Source organism: Cottoperca gobio, chromosome 4, assembly GCF_900634415.1.
Source record: "Cottoperca gobio chromosome 4, fCotGob3.1, whole genome shotgun sequence".
NCBI lineage: Eukaryota > Metazoa > Chordata > Actinopteri > Perciformes > Bovichtidae > Cottoperca > Cottoperca gobio.
In genome coordinates this window covers 7622397-7645998 of record NC_041358.1, presented here as the reverse complement: position 1 = coordinate 7645998, position 23602 = coordinate 7622397, and the positions used below count along the sequence as shown (strand labels likewise).

Genomic DNA, 23602 nt, shown 5'->3' with positions numbered 1-23602 from the left:
CACACATAAATGTCAAAATTCCATCACATTTTTTCCCACACAGTTTTTCATTACTTGAGCTTCGACTGGAGCTCTTTTAATTACATCATGTTATTGTGCCCCGCAATGGTTTAATGGCATCAACTGGAAAGTTAGCTCCACCAACTGTTAATCTCGATGCACCCAATTCCTATTATTTGCATAACAGTAGTGGATGGAAAGGCACATTAATTCTTATTTTCTGCGACATATTACTTATTCTACTAAATCTTTGAGATCAGCTGTCTCCACCTCTGTGTCTCTTGCTGTCTGTCTGCCTTCAGAAAAACTGAACGGGGTCAGAGAGCTCTGATGGGGGTCAACAGCAATCTGTCACAAGGACACAAGGACTGTGTTAATATGAAGAAAAGGGAGGAGAAGAAATGATAGACACTTCCTGAAAATAATAATAAATCGTAGAAACATAGAAAAGAGAGATCTGTTGGGTTAAAGAGAAGAGATGTAAAGAGCTTGAGATTTGAGTTAAAAGCTGTTTACATTTTGATGCTAAAATGACTCATGCAGTGTAAGAACTGCAGGCTGGTCAGGAACTCTTACTGTAATTACATATGGTGTGTGTGTGTGTGTGTGTGTGTGTGTGTGTGTGTGTGTGTGAGAGAGAGAGAGAGAGAGACCAGTACATGTCAACAGTCCTAGTCAAATATTAATATATAATAGCTTTTTCACATACAATATAATATCAGCCTTCAGTGCTAAACAAGCTGCTACTGTTTGCCTCTCTGCAATTACTGTGACAATAGTTGTGTATAGGAGAGCTCACTATAGGGGATTATACACACTTCAATAGGCAGCTGACACTTAAACTTTAACTGTGTATGTGGAGGATGGTCTCTGCTGTGGGGTCTGAGCTTGTTTTACAATTTAGGTACTGTAATACCAACTCGAGCTGCAAAGCTATTTTGACTATTTTGATAATCGATTAATCGGTTTTGAAGACATTTCCAGTTGTGGAAAAGACAGGACATTTGAGGATGTCATCTTGAGCTTTGGGAAAAAACGATTGAAGTTTTCTAGACCTAACAACGAATTGATTAATCGAGAACATAAGCGAAAGATAAATGGAAAATGAAAGTAATTGCTAGCTGCAGCTATAACTCCAAACTTGATGTGCCTTTGCTCACCTGTGCGTACATGTATTTTGTTTGTGAACAAGCTTTTTTGTTAAGCGTTCTTCTTTTCTTTTTTCTCTTCTTTGTTCCCTGTCCAGGCATCTTACCTACATGAAATTATATTCAGAGCTCTTACAGAAAACGGCTCTTGAGAAATACTGTAGAAATCTACTCATTTGTCCTTCAAGGCAAGCCTGCACACTGTACATAAAAAAACCTGCTGTTTTAGAGTCCTTTTGTGCGTGATTGTGTAGCTTTGTGTGTCTGCAGCAGGTGAGGGAAAATGGTTAAAGGTTGATGGCGGTCGAGCGCATTTGTATTCATGAAAACAACAGGAATCTGCTGATGGGTATTTTCGAGAGCGGAGAAAAAGTGTTGAGATATCGTTTTACTGTGTTTGTGTTAAGTTGTGAACGCACACCAGTTCTTGTGTTCTCATTAAAGTATAATACAGACAAATGGTACGGGAGCTGATGTATGATTGTGTATGCACATGCACACACACGTTCTGCAGCATACTGTATGTTATGGAGGAATAATTGAATAGGAAGGTTGTGGTCTCTGCACTCTAATCCTGAACTGTGGCAATTACTGGATGTATAGATACCTCTCCCTTCCCCTTTGTTCTCAGTGCGGTTACCATTAATGCTGGTGGAAGTTTTCAAATCCTTTACTTAAAGAATATAACTGGTGTTATTCTATCATTTTCCTATTATTATCAAATCCCTTGAAAAGAACAAAAGCAACAATGTGGAAGTTCTGTCTTCCGTTCCCTGTCTGTGGCTCTCTGCTCTAAGCTCATTGGTTCTTGCTGAAGACGTATATCTTTAGAAACACCTTACAAACATAGTTTCATTTTTAAACTATAACGGCTCACAGAGTGCAGACCTCCGCTAAGGCCAAGGGTGCATTCATGTGCTCCTCGGATGGTCCAATTTTCTGATTTGGGAAGTCGTTCTTCCGACTTCCCTGTGTTCATGAGCTGTAAGTCGTAATGTGGAAACAACATGGTTTCAACGTGTTGATGTCTGTTTCAGAGTTGTTGTTCAAACTTTGAGGGGGTGTTCACGTACATTTTCATTGAACAAATATCTCCTAATATTTTGACAACACATGAACGCAGCATAAATTCCTTGTCTCGCAATGTTAACAAAAGTGAAACATAATTCTTGTATCCGCCCTGTTTTTCGGATCTGCTAATGGTTTCTTCTTGCATCCTTCCACCAAGTTTCATGAAAATCTAAACAGTAGTTTTTCAGCAGTCCTGTTGGCAGACAGACAAACAGACAAACTGTGGCTAACCTCCTTAGTGGAAGTAAAAGGTACGTTCAGAACAGTTTACAGAAAATAGTCAGATAACATTGAAAATTGGGTTATTTATATGTTTAACCACCAAACAGCCAAACAAACCTTGCTCCGACTAAAATATATGCTCTCAGTCTGGATCAAACTGAACAATGGTGAAAACCTTTTTTGGATGGTTCGGACTTTCGGACCAACTACAGGAAGTTCTGGCAGGCTGACGTCATGTTATAAGAGTAACGTAGCTGCTTGAAGTAATATCTTAGTGCATAATATGTTCATAGCGAGTGTGTGGTCGAGAGAGAGAGTGAGCGTGAAGGTGGATGAGAGCAGACAGGTGTTGGCAATAACATTTTGACACTTCTCAAGAACTTTCCGAGAGGGTGAGAGATAGGGAGGTGTAGGTAATGATGACAGGACATAGGTGTATTGCTTCATTGCAATGTGCAACTAAAACTAACCAAATCAAATGTATACAATGTGACAAAAACCAATAACCTTGGTTTTATAAGTGTTAGACGCCAGTTAGGACAGTTTCACTAGTCAGTTAACCTATAAAGGAGTCTGAAACACTGGTACTTTTGTTATGGTTACCTGCAGGTTAATATACCTTTAACACCTATTAAGAACACTGGTTAAAGTGTTTTGCGGAACTGCATTTGAGGATATCAGGTCAGGATTTTTTCAGATTGTTTGTATCTTCTATAGCTGGCTGTGGTGAAGAACACATATCGTTTCCACAATGACACACACATAAACACCCTCTGCCCTGCGTTTCACCCTCACTCTGGGCTCGGCCTCCTGGCTCTCTCTATGGTTGGCTGTGACACTTTGTTCTAGTTTGTTCTCCCAGTTGTTGGCCAATAAAAACAAGGAGTCATGATGGGAGTTTACCAAATAAGATGAGTTCAGCCAAAGGCAAAAGCTTCAAGCAGAAATAACCTGAGTCTATGCCAGAGGCTGGATTTGGGTTGGGTCCTGCAACACATACACAGAAACAGGGACTGGGTTCTGTGTATAGTATGAAAAATGACATACGCACATAGAGAAATCAAATGCATGGGCAGCTGCTGTAATGATGTAAATGGTCACGAGGTAAGTGTGACACACACACCATTCATGCACAAACGCACGGTGAAGGTCAGTGGGACAGTCAGCTTCATGCTTAATGCAATAAATGCATCACGATCCAAACACACACAATGTTGCATCTTTTCTTTGTTTTGTCGTCTTCCTCTGTTTCTTATTAGTGTAATTCCTTCTCTTCCAAAGTCTTTGCACGTACCAAGGCATTGAGGTTGGGACTTTATTGAGGAGTCCGAAAATTTTTTTCAATCTAAGAACATTTTGGAAAATATTACGTGTTTGGAAAGTAACAATAATTTGTTAAAAGTGAGGTGACTCCTGGAAAGCGAGAACATTTTTAGAATTTGGGAGTATCTTTGGCAAGTGAGCAAATTTTGGAAAGCTCAAACAAAGTGTGAACACAATAGAAAAGTGAGGACATCTTTGGAAATTGAGAACATTTTTGAAAAGTGAAGACATTTGTGGAAGCAAGAGAATATTTGGTAAATTTAAGCAGTGGGGAAATATGATATGAAAAGTGATGTTTTTGGAAAGTGAGGACATTGTGGCCACTTAAACCTTTCATTGGCTGTTTTACGGTTAATGGATAGAGAATAGGTTATGGTCAGGGTAAGGGGGTAGAAGAAGTATTATATCAATGAGGGCCCTCATAAGTATACAAGTACAAATGTAGTACAGTATGTGGCTGTGCATGCAATCAACTATGATGGACAATGTTCTCCTGATGTCATCACTTTGGCCTGCAGTAATTTGATCAACCCTCCCACCTCACAATCACACTCACACATACACACACACACACACACACACACACACACACACACACACACACACACACAAATTGTTCATTGATCTGAACATGCAAACAGAGCAACCGATCAATAAAGGCCACTGGTATGCTATCTGGACACACACACACACACACACACACACACACACACACACACACACACACACACTATTGAAATCCTTCATAGACACTTTCAGGAATACAAAGATTGTGTTCTTGTATGCAAGCACAAAACAATCTGAACAAACACACACACACACACACACACACACACACACACACCCACACACACACTTAATGTAGACCATCTCCATCTATGACACTAACATTAAGTTAAAATGAAGGCACAAACTCACCTGCCTTATCTCCAATAAATGGAAATAGTTTTTCTGAGCTAGTTAGCTAGCTCAATGGCGCTAGGTGAGCAATGTCAGCCGAGAAGGACGCAATTATTGTTTACATCTTGCGCAATCACGAGCACAAGCCTGTTGTCCATGAGTAGATGCACGGTAGTCCATCCAGGAGGGAGTTTCAGTAGTCAAGGCGTGAGATGACAAGAGCCTGGACCAGAACTTGTGTTGCATTCTGGGTCAGTAGGGGACGTATCCTCCTGATATTGTAAAGTGTGTGTCTGCAGGAGCGGGCTGTTGCAGAGATCCTGGCGCTGAAGGACAGTTGGTCATTCAGTGTCATACACAGCTTCCTTGCAGCAAAACAACACTGGCCAAACACTTATATACGACTATCAGGATGAAGATTTAGCTTTGGCATTCATCTTCTTTAATCTTCTCCATCTTTGAAGCTGCAGCAATCTGTATTTTTTTTCATTAAAAATAAATGAAAGTGTAATGTTAAAGGTGTACCCTGTGCGGACAACCCCACGAGAATTATCATCACCCTTGGAGCACTACGGAGCTTTTTAGCCTTGTTTAGCTCCTAATTTGGGTTTTCTGGCACATTTCCTGTCTGGTTCAGCAACAGTGTTTCCAGCAGGTATCTGTTTTCTGATAAACCCACTGTACACTACCTGTGAGCAAAAGTCTATTTGATGATGAATGTGAACCTGTGACGTGTCCTCACAAGTGGCATTCATAATGTATTGGAGACCCTGTTGAGCAGAAGTTGTTTGGTAACATGATGCCGATGTGATGATGAGTAGCAGGAGGTGTGGGATCAATCAGAGGTGATAAATGAGGAAGGAGAAAGAGAAAAGAGGATGATTTAGAGGAACTCTGCAGGGTCCCTGCCTGTTACAGAGAGCTTCGGACTAGATGTGATGTTCAACATTGAGTCAACTTTTAACCAAATTAATGAAAATATACTGCTTTAATATTATTGTGTAATGGAAAAAGTAACGAGAGACATATTAGATTATATGAAAGTTTAATTTTTGACCTTTTGAGCAATATGCCTGTGGAAAGATGCGGACATTACTGCCTTAGAGAACTGAACACCTGGGCCGATATTAGACCAAAAGCAGTAAATCCAAAGGTTGTGAACATTCCATTGGGATTTTCATAGTTTATTGCATGAATAAACATTCTTCTCTTAGATTTTTAGATGTCCTTGAAGCTCACTGGGAAAGGGCGTTTTCAAAACATTCTCTGTTTACAACTGCGGTTTCACACAGCATAAACTTTGACCAAAGAAATATGCATGTGACAAAAAGGTTTTCTGTGATGGATTGCTTTTCTCTGCAAGTTGAATTTCACAGCATACTGTAATGATCTGAGCCCAGTGGCTGCTGGGGACAATCCTTCTACAAACTGAAAACATGATTTGGAAAATGTTCGGCAGTTATTAAAATCACGCTGGGCCTATTCGCACAGAATCACTGAGTCACAACGTGCGTCTCGCCTTTGACAGCTGATCGAAAACACCTGCTATGACATCACTGGCTGGGCTGTGCTCAAAGGTACAGCTCGCTTAGGAGTCGAAGGGAATTGTAGTGATAGAAGTTTCACCTCCAACATGAATGACAGTACGGGCCGTTTGTCATTGCCTCCCAGTATGACTATGATACCTCCGTGGGAAAGGTTTGGATTGGTTGGTTTGGGGATTCTTGTCATCATGGATGAAACAAACCAACATTGAGTGTTGGTAGGAGACAGTATGCAATATTGACCCTGAAAGTCACACACTTTAAATCTCTGGAGGCTTATCCTCAAAAGACTGTTTCTTTTTTTACACACAAGGTTGTGCATGCACACGTAAGGCCACATTCAGACTGACAGTACAAAGACTGTCAGTCAGTGACTACGCAGGTTTGGAAATACCAAATAAGAAACCGAAACACGTTTGTTAGACCTGTTTTGATTAAAACTTGTAATGTAACTGTTTACACAGCTTTAACAGTAGAAGTGCCTCCGCCAAGGCCATGTCCTATCTCGCACTGTTAGCGACAGCGAGGAATGATTTGTGTGTCCACCCTGTGACTCTGATCGGCTCCATTATGTAATGGGTTCTTACTTGGCCCATGCTACAACCTTCCACCAAGTTTACTGAAAAAAGGGTTTCTGTCATCCTGCTGACAAACAAACAAATAAACTGAACCGAATACATTACCTCCTTGACAGAGTTAAAAATAGAAAGCAGACAAGATATTTCAAGTTCTTTTTTACCTCCTGTAACGCAATGGAGCTGTTTTTCTATGAGTGGGGTCCTTTTATTTTATTTTTTTTAAAAACAATGTGGTCAACAGTAACTTAAAGCAGACCTACACAAACTGAAATAAACGTCGACCGTATGAGATTCTATTTGTGCCAAAAATAGCATGTACTGTTTTTCCTTTTTATTAATCACTCACTGTTATACACTGTCCTTTGCTTGCACTTTACTTTCTTTTGATGTTATTTATTACTCATGACGTTCTGTTCATGGCTCTTTGTATGTTTGGATTGAGTAACTGCGTCTGCCGTCCTCAACGTTTAATGTGGTCGGTTGTTTCTGTTGGCCAGAAGCCGTAAACAAAGACAAACAACAGAAGTGATTTCCAAAGTCACGGCAATGGGAATTGAAATAAATATATGCGTTAATATATTTTCAGTGCAAATGGAACCTCATACTGATATAATGCGCATTTAAGATGTACGTTGAGTGTGTGTAGGGTAACGCAGCAGTATATGTGGTCACAAAGCAAGATAAATGACCTGCGTTTGTTTGTGCGAGAGACATCATCCATAGCGTTTAGCTCACGTCTGACTGTTGCTGCTTCATGAATGTAAATCAGTTTTTTCACCATCAGAGACATTTAAATATAAAGTTACATTTTGTGAAAAAGGGCAGTGACCATGTTTGGATGCCTACATATGATTGTATGCTAATGTAGGCCCGTGTGTGTGTCCGTGTCAGAATGTGCACATACTGTAAGCGTGCGCGAGTGTGTGTTGGCCTTGAGGCCCCTGGGGAGCAGAGAGGCGGGGTGTCCTCAGAGTGGTAGGTTGTCATGGGAGATTGATCAGGAAGAGATGGAGGATCAAGGTTTCACTGGGCTTTTTATGGAGGCTTAGCTGCTAACATCACCACTGCAGAGGGTCTTTCCTGCATGCTGTTTAACATTCAACACACACGAGGAAGAAGCATCAGGCTGGTTTGCAACAACTGCGATGAAAAAGGCAAAATGGGCAATCGTGTTGATGGTGCAAAGTTTTCACGGGAACCGATTTCCACTATCAAAGTCAACAGCGATGTTCATGAATTGAGTAATAAGGGCTTTGTACTCCGCCAGTTATGTATGGGTCGATGCACATTTAATACACTTAAACCTACTCTCAATGGTTCGCTAAACTACAGTGATACAGTGAAATGTAATCACTGCACAGAAATTAAAGCATGGAGCAAGGTGGTCTAACGTGACAAAGTGTTTCTTGCAGCGTAGTGCTTTGAAGTCTCATGTTGTAGTCATAATGCTGAAGAATAAGCTGATGCAGGACATTAATTTCAAGTAAAAAACAAGTGTAAAACAGCTACCATGTTCTTGGCAATATGGATGATATTTGTGGTTATATTAATTGTGTTCCTTAAAGTCCCAGTGAAATGGAATATTTGAGCAGTGGACAGTTTCAAGAGGGATTTAAATCAAATATTCACATTTGATTGGACTGTTAAAAAGTGGGCGGTCTTGTGGCTCCACACGCACCAGAGCTTAAAGGTTCAATTTGTAATTCTGAGCCACCTGCTCCAAAGAAACACAGGGCAGTATTTCACCTCTAAACTGGGTCCATACAATCGCTAATGTTTATATTTTATTTTTGTATTGCATTTACTCCTGTATAATGTCAGTCAGTGGGCAACAATACCAAAATTCAACCAACATCTGCTATTTTATAATCTTCTCGGGGGGCTGTGTTTACTGGGCACTACTGTTAACCGGGGCTGTAGTCCGTGTAATGTTACGTTATATACGTTTGTTTATTGGACTAAATCCAAAGTGACAGAAACTAGAAAACGACCGCATATTCGTCTCCTTCCCGGTGGCGCCGCAGCCAGCAGAGCAGCCCGCCGGGGAGCAGAGAGGTCAGCAGAGCCGGCACTCTGCAATCTCCTCCGTCAGACGGATCCCCAGTCAGCGGCCAAAGAGCTACAGTTTCTCACTATCGCCTCTAGAGGAACAAGTGGTATTACAGACTGGACGGAGCGCAGCTAGTCAGTTTGCATGCTGATTTCAGTAGATATCTCTGCAACACAACACATAGACGTATTTGACACAAGGTCAACACTGTTACCTCTTCACATTCTGGTGATAATGTTTTGAATTGTTAAATTCTGGCATATCTTACACATTGAACCTTTAAAGATGAAGAAGAGAGGCTGAAGAACAGTGGCACAGAAATGGTACAGAACAAAGAAGCAAAGAGGAAGAAGAGCAGCAGAGCAAGAGAGAGTGACTGGCAGGCCGATGGGAAAGAGGAAGAGGAAGAGGAAACACATTAAATGAGCTGTGGTACAGAGGAGATTGTCATTTCGAGCCTTCACATTGGTAACAGGATACAGCCGTCACGCTCCAGCTGCCTGCAGGTCACCTCAGCTCTCCACCTCATCTCTCACAATATCTTTTTTTCCTTCTACCTACCTGTCTAACTGTCTCATACACGGACCTGCAGTCACTTCTAACGCCGTGGCAGAACCGGAGAAAGTCTGGCTGCAGCAGAAGAACAAAACAAAGGAAAACAACAAATCCAGAGAGAGTTGGCATACCTTTAGCAAATCTCAGTACAAGCTGAGTACAGAACATAAGGGAGATGGGCATCTCACTGGGATTCTGTGAACTCTTGTTTAGTTTTGACTTTGTAACCACGCGGGACACGGAGGTCATTACTCAGGATGTCAGGGACAAACTGAAGGAAGAAGAGAGGGGTTGCAACCCTTATCCTTATTACTTATGTACTGTCCATGAACACACTTATTCTCATTATTTCATGGCTAATATGAATAAATATTTAAGTCTGAGACTTAGACTTAGTCTTAAACCAGCCTTGGAGCAGCAAGGACCGCATGACAATATACAATATTACACCATTTATCTCTATATATATATATATTTATAGCCAGAAATTTCCGACTATCCTTGAATGAATCATGTGTGGCGAACGCTGCCACCAGGGAAGATATCCAAATCCAAGCTTAAAATAGTGATTTGATCAAATGTTGTCTAAATTTAAATGGTGCCATAAATAAACTGTTAGCACTAACCAGATCCTGTAAAAAATATTAATGTATGCGTTCCCCAGTGCAACTGGAAAGCTATGACTCCACCGACCGCAACAGTCACGTGACAAAGATTCAGGCTGTTTACGCAGATCAGAGAGGAGAGGATGTAAACATGTGAATACTTTAATATGATCAGCATGTGGAGTCCCCATTTTCACTTTTGGAAACACTTGTGGGGACTTGCAAAAATGTTGTTGTATAAAGATTCCATTTTTTCTCTCCAATTTTTATAAAATAAATTATCAATTGTATTTATGTAATTATTATTTATTGTACTTCAGGTTAAATGTGTATTTGTAACTTGTAACTTCGAGGTACAAGGAAAAACGAGGCCACAGTGAGTACTGTAATATGTGACGGGAGCAAAGACAAAGCCCTGAAACTGCTTGGGGTTCAGAGAACACATACAGTAAAGTTTAAATTGAGTTTCATATATGTAAAAAAAAGTAGAATAAAGATAAACTTACTTTTTTTATGTACATACGTACATCATTTCTGTGTGGTCTCCTCCTGAAATGACAGAAGTGAACCTCTCACTGCTAAATTTGACAGCAGCTTTCAGACAAAAGGCCACAGTACTAGTGTCCAGTCAGGGCTGGAGTCAGCTGCCCCCTGGTGTCACTGCATGTTAATGCAGGACTGAACGCTGCCTGCTGCTGCTCCCCTGTCAGAGGGAGAAGAAGGAGAAGAGATCAGAGACGTTGAACCTCTGCAGAGGGACTCCGGATAAAGATCCCTCTTGCTTATAATCTCCCGTGAACATTAAAAATTAATGAATTTCCCCTTTCATACTCCGTGTTTAAGTATTTGACCTAAATGTGATGCATTATACATCAAGAGAACATCCTAATATATGATTATCTGTCTGCAGCCCCATAGGCACCATATGTTACATCTGTGCAATGCAGGAATCTCAATCTATAACTCCGCTCTCCTATCACGATGGTGAGGTTCTTGTGTAGGTGTGTGTGCGTATGTGGGTCTATTATCAGTTTATATTGAAAAGAGTCGGAGTAGTTCAGGGTCTACTTCATAATACCAACTCTGATCAATAAATCATTTTCTAACAGCTTGGGTAATGTGTGTGTGTGAGTGTGTCATATGGGTTTCTGTCTCTTTGTGTTCATGCAGAAGGAAGGGAATGAGCATGGGTAAGGGAATGTGTGTATACCAGGGCAGTATAGGATGTATGCAGTATAAGGGAATGTGTGTATAGCAGGGCAGTATAGGATGTATGCAGTACAAGGGAATGTGTGTATACCAGGGCAGTATAGGATGTATGCAGTACAAGGGAATGTGTGTATACCAGGGCAGTATAGGATGTATGCAGTATAAGGGAATGTGTGTATAGCAGGGCAGTATAGGATGTATGCAGTACAAGGGAATGTGTGTATACCAGGGCAGTATAGGATGTATGCAGTACAAGGGAATGTGTGTATACCAGGGCAGTATAGGATGTATGCAGTACAAGGTAATGTGTGTATACCAGGGCAGTATAGGATGTATGCAGTACAAGGGAATGTGTGTATACCAGGGCAGTATAGGATGTATGCAGTATAAGGGAATGTGTGTATACCAGGGCAGTATAGGATGTATGCAGTACAAGGGAATGTGTGTATACCAGGGCAGTATAGGATGTATGCAGTATAAGGGAATATGTGTATACCAGGGCAGTATAGGATGTATGCAGTACAAGGGAATATGTGTATACCAGGGCAGTATAGGATGTATGCAGTATAAGGGAATATGTGTATACCAGGGCAGTATAGGATGTATGCAGTACAAGGTAATGTGTGTATACCAGGGCAGTATAGGATGTATGCAGTACAAGGTAATGTGTGTATACCAGGGCAGTATAGGATGTATGCAGTATAAGGGAATGTGTGTATACCAGGGCAGTATAGGATGTATGCAGTATAAGGGAATGTGTGTATACCAGGGCAGTATAGGATGTATGCAGTACAAGGGAATGAAGAATGATTTGAAGACAGAACACCTCAGTGAGGGAGGACAAAATATTTTTAATGTAGAAACATGAACAACATACGTCTTAACACGTCATAACAAGTGTGCAACGCGGTGACTCTGCTGTTAAAAGAATGAGTGCATTTATTTTTATTTTATATCAATTTAAACAGGATCATGCAAACAACAATCTCCTGCTGCCACTGCGGGGAAATACTCTGGCGCCACCGCGAGTTATCACCACCTTTCGCACGTAACGTAATGACATTGTCACGGTCCAAATGAAAATTATGTATATTTTTAGATCGATTCAAACAAGACAACGCAAACAACGAGAGGTTTGTTTTTAAAGGGTTAAGGCTGAAAGATTATTAGATTTTTGACAAAGGAACTAAAGTATTTATTGCTGCAGTCAAGTAAATAGATTTATAGTACCAATTCTATTAAGCTAATTGAACTTGAATCTATGAAGTGTTTTGCATTCAAATGCCTGCATTTTCTCCAAGCGTATTAAATTAATTTAATGGAATATATCTGATCTAAGTAAGACTAACTAAAATCCATCACCGTTACACAAAAGTTACCACCTAATTTGCATTTAGTCCTTTTGTATCCAGCACATTATTACATTTTAGTTGTGACAACTTGTGGCTTCTCAATTCATTTGAGGAAACCAATTTCCTTTTAAGACACAGCATAGACATGTGTGACACAACCTAAACTGTTTATTTAGCTGAATACTGAACAGTAATTACTGAATATATAACATTTCAATGTCCACAGCCCGCAACAGAAAGATATGTTAGAAAAACTATGAAAATAAGTACAGTATTTACAGTATGGTTATATGAATGCGTTACCTACCGGCGTTAGCGTCGATGTGCCTGTGTATGTTGGTGGGTTAATGTGTTGGTGTTTATGAGCCTTTGTGTGCAGCTCCATACGTCCTCTACAGGAGCTGGTAAGAGGCTGATCTGCTGCAGAGCTGCTCAGCTTCATTGTTCCTTATCTGCAGCTCTCCTCTCCTCTCCTCTCCTCTCTTCTCTTCTCTTCTCTTCTCCTCTCTTCTCTTGTCCTCCCCTCTCTTTGTTATTGTCTCCTTTTTCCTCTATCCTTTTTTTGCTCTTTCCATTCTTCTCCTCTGTCTTCTTCTTCTCTTCCTCTCCTTTGTCTTTCCTCTCTTCAATTGTGTCCTCTTTCTACTCTCTTTTTTCCTTTGTTCTACTCTTTTTTTGTCCTCTTCTCTGTCACCTTCTTCTCTTCTCTATTTTTCATATTCTTTGTGTGCTTTGGTCATCCCTTTCCCTCTCTGTTTTCATCTTCTCATCTCCTTTGTCCTCTTACCCCTTCTTTTTCTATCTGGTTTCTTTCCTCTCCAGTTTTCTTGTCATGTCTCTAATGTCCCTCCTTCTTTCATCTTCCCCCCCCCCCCACGTCTTTGTTCCCCTCTTCATTTTTGTCCTTTTTACTTTTGCACTCTTCTTCGTTCTTCTGTTTTGTCCTCTTCTCTTCTCGTTCTCTTCTCAGTTGTCTTCCTCTTATCTCTCTCTCTCTCTCTTCTTCTGTCCTCTTTGCTCTTGCAGTCTCTTCTTCATGTCCTGGTCTTTCCATTGTTTTCCTTTGTCCTCTGATTTTCTACTTTTGTTCTCATCTCTGTTGTTTTCTTTTCTTTTTGTCTTCCTAATTTGTCTCTTCTCTCTTTTGTCATCTTCTTTATTGTCCCTCTTTTTTGTTCTCTTTTCTTGTCTTCCGTCATTGTTCTCCTTTTCTGTTATGTCCTATTTGCATTTGTCCTCTTCTTCATTTCTTCTCCCATGTCTTCTTCTATTCCCTTCTGTTTTGTCCTCTCTTTTTCTTCATCTGCCTTCTCTTCTCATTTGTCCTCTTCTTTTCTTTCTTTTGTCCTCTCCTCTGGTGTATTCCTCTTTTCTGTATTTGTTCTCTTATTTTGCCCTCCCATCACTTCTTCTTCTTCTTCTTCTTCTTCTTCTTCTTCTTCTTCTTCTTCTTCTTCTTCTGTGTCTCGCTCTTCCCATTTCTTTGTACTCTTTTTTTAAATCTTTGTTATCTTCCTCTTTTGATTGTCATCTCCTTTTGTCTTATTCCTTCTCCACAACACTCTCTTCTCTTCATCCCCTAATGTCCTTCTTCTTCTCGTCTTTTTGATTGTCCTTTTCCTCTCCTCTCCTCTGCTCCCCTCTCCTCTTCCTCTCCTCTCTTCTGCTCTCCTCTCCTTCTTTCTCTCCTGTTGGTGAGATATTGCCTCTGTGATGCGTTGTGACAGTGACGTTAATGGAAGCACTGTACATTTAACGACCTATATCTCCGGAAATTCCTCTAACGCTTTTCCTTCCTCTCACACACACAAACGCACACACATCTAAAACAATACAAAACACAATCAGTGAAGCAGCAGATACAGGTCTGTACACCTGTAAACACAGCACATACCGTATGTGTTTGTTGGTTTTTCTACGACAAAGGATTAATACTTTTTGGCTTGTGTTATGCGTGTGTGTGTGTGTGTGAGCATCAAAGGACAAGTGTCATTTAACTCGGTGTGACTGTCTCTCGGCTGCGAGTGTGTTCTGATATGACAACCGTCAACGGCACGACAAAAGAGCGAGGGAGCAGAAGAAAGTGAGCAGGGATGAATATGATGGAACAAAAATGATGATTGAGAATGAATGGATGAATGAAAGAAAGAGAGGAAATGAGCGAGGAAAAGAGAAAACATGATTAAAGAAGGACAGATAGAAGAAGAAAGAAGCAGAGATAGAACAAAGAAACAACAACATCAACAGATTATTAACCGTAGAAATGCTGCATGGGCCGTGATCTGGATTTGACTAAACTGGATGTTTCACATGGAAAGCCTTCCATCTAAAGAGGAAACAATTAGTTGATAATTAAGAATGTGTAACCTTTTTTGATATTGGATCTATCTTGTTTGTAGCTGAAAATGCTAAATATGTGCTGTTTTCCAGTTGCTCCAATATGAGAGTTTTCCATTTCTCTTGGACTATTGGTCAGACAAAACAAGGACTGATCATCTTGGGCTATGGTAAATTGTGTTGGGCAGCTTTAGAATTTTCTGAAATGTTATTGACGAAATAATTAATTGATTAATCGATGATTAAATTAATCGTTCGTTGCAGCCCTACTTCCAGCGGCCTAAATGGCCCTACCCTCCCTTTCCTGGTAGTCTATTAATGTTTAATCATTTATTATAAAAGTTCAGTGTCATTGTCATTTTAGCTGAACTGTGTTTCCTTAAATGGCAAAGGAATAGCGATTGGAATCAGTTAATTTATTTTGTCTAAGGGCACCTAGAGCACAAGAGTGGTGAGTATAGCATGGCTCTGGTGTTGTACCGTTAGAAATAGTGCTGTGGAAATGAATATCACGCAAAATATACCCTGTGAGAATTTATAGTAGTTAACTCCACCCCCTTCCGCCCTTTATTTATTCATTTAAATATTTGATTACCAACTTTTACAGTAAAGTAATTCTGTAGAAAATGCATGACCCAACAAAATGTCTCTATGCAGACGATGTCCCGTTTTCTCTTTGCTTTTGTTCTGTTCTTTATGCCACTTGTATCTGGTTGTGTGACTTCACTTCCAAGGGGAGTTCTGTGTGATTAAGTCAAATTGTTGTTTTTGTAATGAATTCACACAGAATGTGAATATTACGTGGTGAAAAAGCTTTTTATTCTGAAACGAGGTAGATTTTCCTGAGCTTTCGCAATCGCAATTTAAAGGCATTAAAGTGTGCAGAATGGATCAAAACATAGTGAAGGTGACGTTATGAGTTGCGCCAATACTATACTACATGAGGATAAAACAACAAAACGGACGCTCCGTAGTCTGAACTACAGTCTATGGTCTGAACTAAGAAGACAAACTGTGTTACACCTTTCAAACTTGACAAAAGCAGTGCATACCAGATCCATACCTTCCCTTTTTACATTTCACAATAAAAGCCCTACAAATATACACTGCATAACTGTCAGCCAAATTCACTGAGAGCATTTCGCTTAAGGGAACCTCAATTAAATATAGAATGATGTTGAATCCATCATTTCTTCTGAAGAATGAGCTGGCGCAAAGGCCCTTATTGAACAATTGTTGCAACTGTCGAAAATTTGCATCGCTGCCAGATTGGTATTTTGCATTTTCGTGTTGTTTGTTTGTCACACTCCGACTGTGTTAAAGCCTTTTATACTGACATTTGATAATGTTGGTGCCCAGGAGTTACGTTCACTAGATAAAAGTTCAGCGTGCAAAAAAACTTTAAATTATTAATATTTTCCGCTTCAATGCCATTCATATCGTGTACTTGAGATTCTATAATGAAAGTACAACCTTAGGAGTTCCATGTGAACGTGTGATTGTGAAACTGGAACTGGGTATTTTCAGACCTTCATCACCTCCAACTCCAACTCCAACTTCTCTGCTCACCATCACCATCAGGGTGCTCAAAACACCCTGCATATGGCTGAGCACTTTGTATAGTAATCATTAATTGGTAAATTCGGTCTGTCCTATGTATAATTGATTCCCAATAGTGGATGTTATGACAGCTGCTCCTGTAGCCTGTGGGCTGTAATCAAATCCCACATGTTTCTTAACCTTTTCACATCCACTCCAGCGGATTAGCGGCTGGCAGGCAGCATGTGCACAATATTGAACTGTATGCGGATATCTGATTATTTTCTCGGCTGGTTTGGAAACACACTCCACTGTGTGTGTGTGTGTGTGTGTGTGTGTGTGTGTGTGTGTGTGTGTACATAGTACAATTTACTTATATGGAACATACAAAGTTACACACATACTCTGGTTCATTTGTTTAGATGGATGAATTGTGGAAATTGCGGAGATAGTACCAATTTTATTCAAAGACAATTTAAATTAATATTTTAACATAATAATCTCTCAACCTGACATATATATGTATATATATTGTATATATATAAACTGTATATCAGGGGTCACCAACCTTTTTGATACTGAGAGCTACTTCAAGGGTACTGAATAATACAAAGGGCTACTTGTTTGATACAAACTTCCTGAATAACATAGTTGCACGGTTCACCTTTAATGATAATATTATCATTAATAATAATAATCATAATAAATATTCATATATGTGAAGAAACTGTCTGATCACATATTAATGTTAATTATTCCTCACAATCATTATTAACAATGATTTATGGTACGAAACAGATATATTTAAACATGCAACATTATTTATTTATGTTCTCAATCTATTTCAACATTTGAAAGAGTTATCACATCTCTGATATTTTTGTAAATATCTTTATTGACAGTTTTGTATGAATGAGAACATTTGTAGCATTTTGTTCAAAATCACACCGGTTATATTTTAGTACAAAGTATCACTTCTGTAAAAAAAAATTAAGGAAATCATTAACTGTCACATCTTCAAATCAATCTACTAACTTTGTAACATCAGAGAGGGGAGATCACATCAGAACCTTTCTTCTCGTCTTAGAACAATGTTTTCAATAACATCATTGCACCTTTCAAGACCTCTCCGTCCGAAAAGGCTTTCTTGTTCTTTATTTAAAATGATGTGCAGCTCTAAATTAAGCTTCCGTTGCTTTCTGTGACTTGTTCACCGGCCTGGTGAAAAGAGATGCTGCTGCCCAAAGCTTTAACTCACGGCTTGTTCTGCCCGCAGTGCTGCAGCTGGTAGTTAGTTAGTTAGTTAGTTAGCATGGTAGCTTCTGTGACACGTACCGAAGTGTCTCCACAATGTGCCACTTTGCCGTCGCCACGCAAATGAAACATACACACTTTTCTTTCACTGTTGTCAAAAAATAATTCTTCCTCCCAATCATTGTGAAAATAGTTATTTCGCTTTTCTGCCATGTTTAGCGTAAAAAACGCACCTAGCGTCCCATCGTAGCTGCTCCCGCTAGCTTGTCTCAGCGAAAAGGGAAATGGAGATTTAGCTTACAGGGTCAGAGTTCATACATAAAACATTTTTGTTTTTTAAATTCTATATTCAATATTGTCATTTTAAAATAAAGAATAATTCAAGTGTTATTGATTTAAAACAAACGAACAGCAAAACAATTAAATACAAATTTTAGACGGAGCTTCATGGTGACTAGTGCTACTTTTTAAACATGCTCTGCGGGCGACTCACGTAGTCCCTGCGGGCAACCAGTCGCCGCCCGAAGTTGGCTACCCCTGCTGTATATACATATATAGCACTTTTTTATTTTATAGTGTCATTTTGTTTTGTGCAGAAACAGGTTTATGGGGCTGTTTATGCAAAGCTGAGACTGAGGCACATTACAAGTTAATGGTGGACTACTGTACTTCATTAATAAATAAATAGTTGGGGGTGTTACAAAAAAGAAAATCATAACAGGAGCCATAGTTGTTATTTAAATTTCAATTATTAAAACATTAAAAAAACAAAAAAAACTATTTCTCTCTCTCTCTCTCTCTCTCTCTCTCTCTCTCTCTCTCTCTCTCTCTCTCTCTCTCTCTCTCTATTCAATTAGCTTTATTGGCATGGACAAAAACATCTTGCCTAAGAAGTCTTTATAGATTATACATACATATTAAATACTACTATTATATAAAAGTTATACATTTGATAATAACATCACATCTCATTGCATTTACAGTAATTATGTCACGTCTTATTGTCTTAAACAGATAAATAGAAAACAGAAAATCAAATGAATTCCAATAAAATGATAAGTAAATCATCTCATTTAAATGTTGCTAATTATAAAATACAACCTGAACAGATCTATTTAACTTTTTTCTCTGGAGTTTTACATACTGTGCAGCTGAATGTATGAATTGTGGTTCTTCAGCTTAACACAGTTTGCGCTTTCTGACAGCTTCATACAGCGGGCGGAAGAGGAGAAACTATCCTTTTGATAAGGACATGTTTCCCTTCTCTAGTTTATGAGTCTGTACAGTGTTAGGTGTTGTTTTTTTGTTTTTTCAATGCTGACAAGATATTGTGCTCAAGCGTATTGTCTTTTCAATAAATGCTAATTTCATTATTCTCTCTCTCAGGTGTGGAGGCGGAGCTTCTGTCTGATTCGGCTCCTGTGGTTGTTTGGAGACTCATCGAGGCCATCGAGAAACATGGTGAGAAAATACAAACAGATACACAGATGTTTAGCGAGCATATTCATTAAAGGAACAACATTAAACTTCAACTTACTTTAAAGGACTAACAGAACATGTATTCCCCCAACATTTTGGGGGAATACATGTGTTGAGGGCTGCACGATTTGGAAATAAATATCTAAATGCGATTATTTTGGCTGATATTGCAATTGCGATATGATTCACAATATTGGAGGGAATGATCATGCTTGCATCATTATTCTCATTTTCATCTTAAAAATATAAATGATCAATCAAAGTTAGTTTTTTGTACAATACAATACAATTTGATGGCCAGAACATCTCTTCAGCACCATAATACTTCATTCAGAATGTTATTTTGACACATATTTTGCCCGTTAACAAATTTTGAGCAAATGTTCAGCCCCAATGTGTTTGTTTGTGTGTGTTTGTTTGTTTGTGACGCTCATACGGTTATTAATCTCATGCCTGTGTGTGTACAAATCTGGAGTCAGAGCTAAGCTAACAACATCCTGACAACATCCAGCTCATTTCATTGTTGGAAAAACCTTCACAGTTCTTAATTTCTAAAGTAGAGTTTTATATTTTATTGTATAATTCAGCAGCACTGTATGTAAAAAAGTGATTAAACTCAACATCAAGTGACCTCTGTAATAGCAGACTTTACATTATCGAAAAACATGTATTCAGGGTGACACAGCTTACTTCCTCCTTCTGTTTCCTACCTGTTTCTTCTACAGGTCTGAACAGTGATTCTCTGTATCGAGCTCCTCCAGCCACCAGTGGACCTGCAGAGCTGCGGCAGGCTCTGGACTCAGGTACATATCCCGCCAAATAAGTAGATTAAATGAAGGACATGAATGTGATCAAATGTGAGGATTTGGAACTCCATTTCTCCATTTCCAAGTCTCGACTGAATGCCGTAACATTTACGGAAATGCCACAGCAGGACAACGTTACATATTGGATAGAAATATTTATAATTTCTTGTGCACAAAGAAAATAAAAAGAGTTCTTTAACCACAGGTACTTGACATTTTTTAGGTTGTAGAAAAGATTATTCTCAGGTCAGATCAGTCTATGTGTTTTTATAAATGATTTTCCAAGTGAAAACATTTCAAATAAACTTTATTGGAATTGTATATGACAATGACGATACTGACCAGGGGTATCATGCTTGCTTTCAGCATAATAATACATCCATGGAGCACGCCTGTCATGGCCGGTCAATTGTTCCGTATATTGTGAGCATTAGAAGTAACAGGTTCTGGTTGTAAAGCAGAAAGGCTTATTAGAATGTATAGTGTGACTTAACATAATGTACAAATGCACAGTGTCTGCCCGGCTTAACTTTGAGCCGTACCAGCTGTTAACAGTATGAATATCCAGCAAACCGTTTTACAAACAGCATGATTAACAATTAACATCTCACTTAAACTGTGCTTATATGCTGTCCGTCTTCATAAACTAGGCAGCAAAATTCAAAATTCTATCGATATTTATATCGGCCACTTTTAGTTTCAAGCCTTAACTTTAGAAAGACCGAAAGGGCCCTACCTGACGATCTAATGGGCTCATATAAGGTCAACATTTCCACTATTTAGCTTGGGGCCAGACCCAGACATGCTTTGACAGTGATCAGTAAAATCTTAAAAATCAATTATCAAACGAGCTAATGGAGAGAAGCCAGCATTGGGGTGATGTAACCAGTAAGAAGCATAGCTGCTTATACATTCTGTATAAGTTGGAGCCGGAGATTGACCTTCGGTTGAAAGGAGAGAGTTTCAGTAGTCCAGTCTTGGGAAGATAAATGCGTGAATGAATGAAGGGATCCCCCAGTGAGATGCTGGACGAGTTTCCCCTCACACTCAAAATTAGAGGTGTGAAAAAATACCGGTACCCTTGAATATAGCAATGTCATGTTTTTATACTGTATTTATTCTCACAGTTTACATGCAAAGTGTCGTGTTAGACAGCGGATTGCACATAAAGTAGTGTTGTGATTCTGGATGTTACAGGGACTGTGATAAATGCAGATCCCACTCTGTTCTGTTTGCATGAAAAAGTACTTTTATTTAACTCAATTTGTTTTGCATATGGCAGTTTGTTGTTTATGCTAAGACGGATTTCCTAAAATAAAATAAAATCACAGTGTTGCTTTGCTTACAATATCGCAATATATCGCAATATATTGAATCGTAACCTCTGTATCATGATACATATCGTATCGCTAGATTCTTGCCAATACACAGCTCTACTCAAAATGGACATTTATTAAGCCACGGACATAAGCGGTCATTGAGCGTCAAAATTATTTTAAAAACCATCACTGATGCAGCCTGTGAGAGAACAGAGAACTCTCTTATTTTTTTCATATCAATGTTATAACTCATTAACACCTCTCCTTGTTATCTACCAGGTTGCCAAAAATCATGCCGTTATTCTAGATTTATCTGTAACTGTCATGTTTGAATGGAGCCATAACGGATATTTACATAATGACAAAAAGCCTTTATTTTAACAGATAGATGAAGCTAGCAATGTAACAGATTCCATGTCTGAAAAGTGTGAAACTAAAAGTAAGAAAAACAGACCTTAGTGTTGGGATGTATTTAGAATCTCTGCTGAAGTGTCAGCAACTCTTAAAGTTTTTTTAGTTCTGTGAATATCGGCTCAGTAACATACTATAGAAGCAACAAGTGTCTCAACACTAACTGCCAACCCTCCCGAATCTCATGTCCTCCAGCTCTTCCTCTTTGTATTCAAACCAATACAAACTCCTGCTGAGACTGTGCCGGGTCGTATCAGGCTGCTGAGGCTGAACGGAGACGGGACTACTCAGCCAAAAAAAAGTTGGCCAAGTTTGAGTTGCTGAAGTTCAGGTTTGGTACCACCAGGGAGTGCTCTGACTCCGTACTTTATTTTGGGAGCGAGGTGGGGAACTCTTAAAATCAGACTCTCAACTCCACTCGCAGGAGAAGAGAGGAGAGAGGGAGGAAGAACAAAAACATGTGTTATCACATACAGTATGATACCGACTGGAAAAAAAGGTAGTGCAGACATGTTATTCGTTCTTACCTGTATAGTGTGACATTGCTTTTATTTATGCTGACTCACTGACACATCTAAATGGAATCTTTAGCCTTAATTACTCCTGTTGTCCATTGACCTTTAGTCATTCAAGTATGTAACGTGTAACTTTATTACAATCAAACCAAGGGTAGGCAAGCAGTCATATGGACTGATAGGTAACTTGTTGATTGGACAGTTTTGGGGGTGTGTGGGTCTTCATCATAAGTGCTACATGGACTCCAAGGGGGGAATTAAGCGGCGTGAGACCGCTCTTTTCACGTGTTCTCAAACATGTTGTCTTGGTCGTGCAATAGTTTGATTCATAGCTTTCACCCCAGACTAAACAAACAAAGCCAAACCGGTTAGTTCTGTACGCATTCTAAGGCATAGTTGTATCTTGTTTCCGTGTTTGCAACGTTGCTACAACAGTTTATAGAATATCCTTAAGCCAGCATGACATTAACAAGCTAGGGCATAGAGTCTTGGAGTAGTTGGAAAGCAGTGTGTCCTTGGTGAGAGCCCAGATAGACCTGACTGGAGCCTCCACAGTCTTAAATATCTGTGATACAGTTTGGTTCCGAAGGCATTCTTTGAACATCACGTTGTTCAGATGACAGAGGTAAACGTTTTGTGATATCTCACAGGAGCTTGATTCTATCATTCCATTTTTTCATGACTTTGTCAATTAATTTGTTCATAAAGACTTCATATTATTGTTTTTTCTTTTTAAATACCAATGTATTGGAGTCCTGGGGGACCCCAGTTAAAAGCACCCAATTCTGCCTATGCAGTTTTAATAGATGGAACTATTTATTGAGTTCATGTTTGCCCTGGGAACTAATTCAAAGTAGCACACACTATTCAGGGGGGACTCTGTCGGTCATTTTGAAGGAGACAGACAAATACAGCAGACACAGATTTCCTCATGTTTATTTTCGTATTACACAATATGCAAATTAACTGTAACTTTCCTCAAACAATAATACAAATCTGATTAAAAGAAATTCCGATGACATTAGTTACATAACTAACTATCTTTTTGAGAACAAATAATTTAGCATTTTTCTATAATGGTTGTTTCTTAAAGTATTTATTTTGTCGGTAGTCGGTATGTAAAATATGTTGGTCGGATGAGGGTTAAACAAACGCCGCCCAACGCTTGTAACACAAGTAAAAGATGTTTGGATTGGCATAAGTCAAAGTGGATATTCAACAGGATTCATTGAGCCATCGTGCTGGAGCAGTTTGAAACAAAAAGTAGTTACTACAAGTTAGTATGATACCTGCAATACTGAGTTAAATCAGCAGATAATTAGGGTTCTTTGAGAAGTAGCACTTTTTGGATATCAGTTCCCTAAAATAGCACAGCACATCAGTAA

General features: G+C 39.2%; 1 protein-coding gene across 4 annotated transcripts in view; it reads left to right on the top strand.

Annotated features, from left to right (window-relative positions):
• The window catches only part of pik3r3b (phosphoinositide-3-kinase, regulatory subunit 3b (gamma)), a 202995-nt gene that overhangs the window by 52061 nt on the left and 127332 nt on the right, over positions 1–23602 (top strand). For all 4 annotated transcript variants that reach the window (XM_029430347.1, XM_029430346.1, XM_029430344.1 and 1 more), the window contains exons 3-4: positions 19074–19148; positions 19892–19969. Coding sequence is in view for 3 of the 4 variants with exons in the window: in XM_029430346.1 (XP_029286206.1) it covers positions 19074–19148; positions 19892–19969 (153 nt within the window). In the remaining variant the exon portion in view is untranslated. The remainder of the gene's footprint in view (positions 1–19073; positions 19149–19891; positions 19970–23602) is intronic.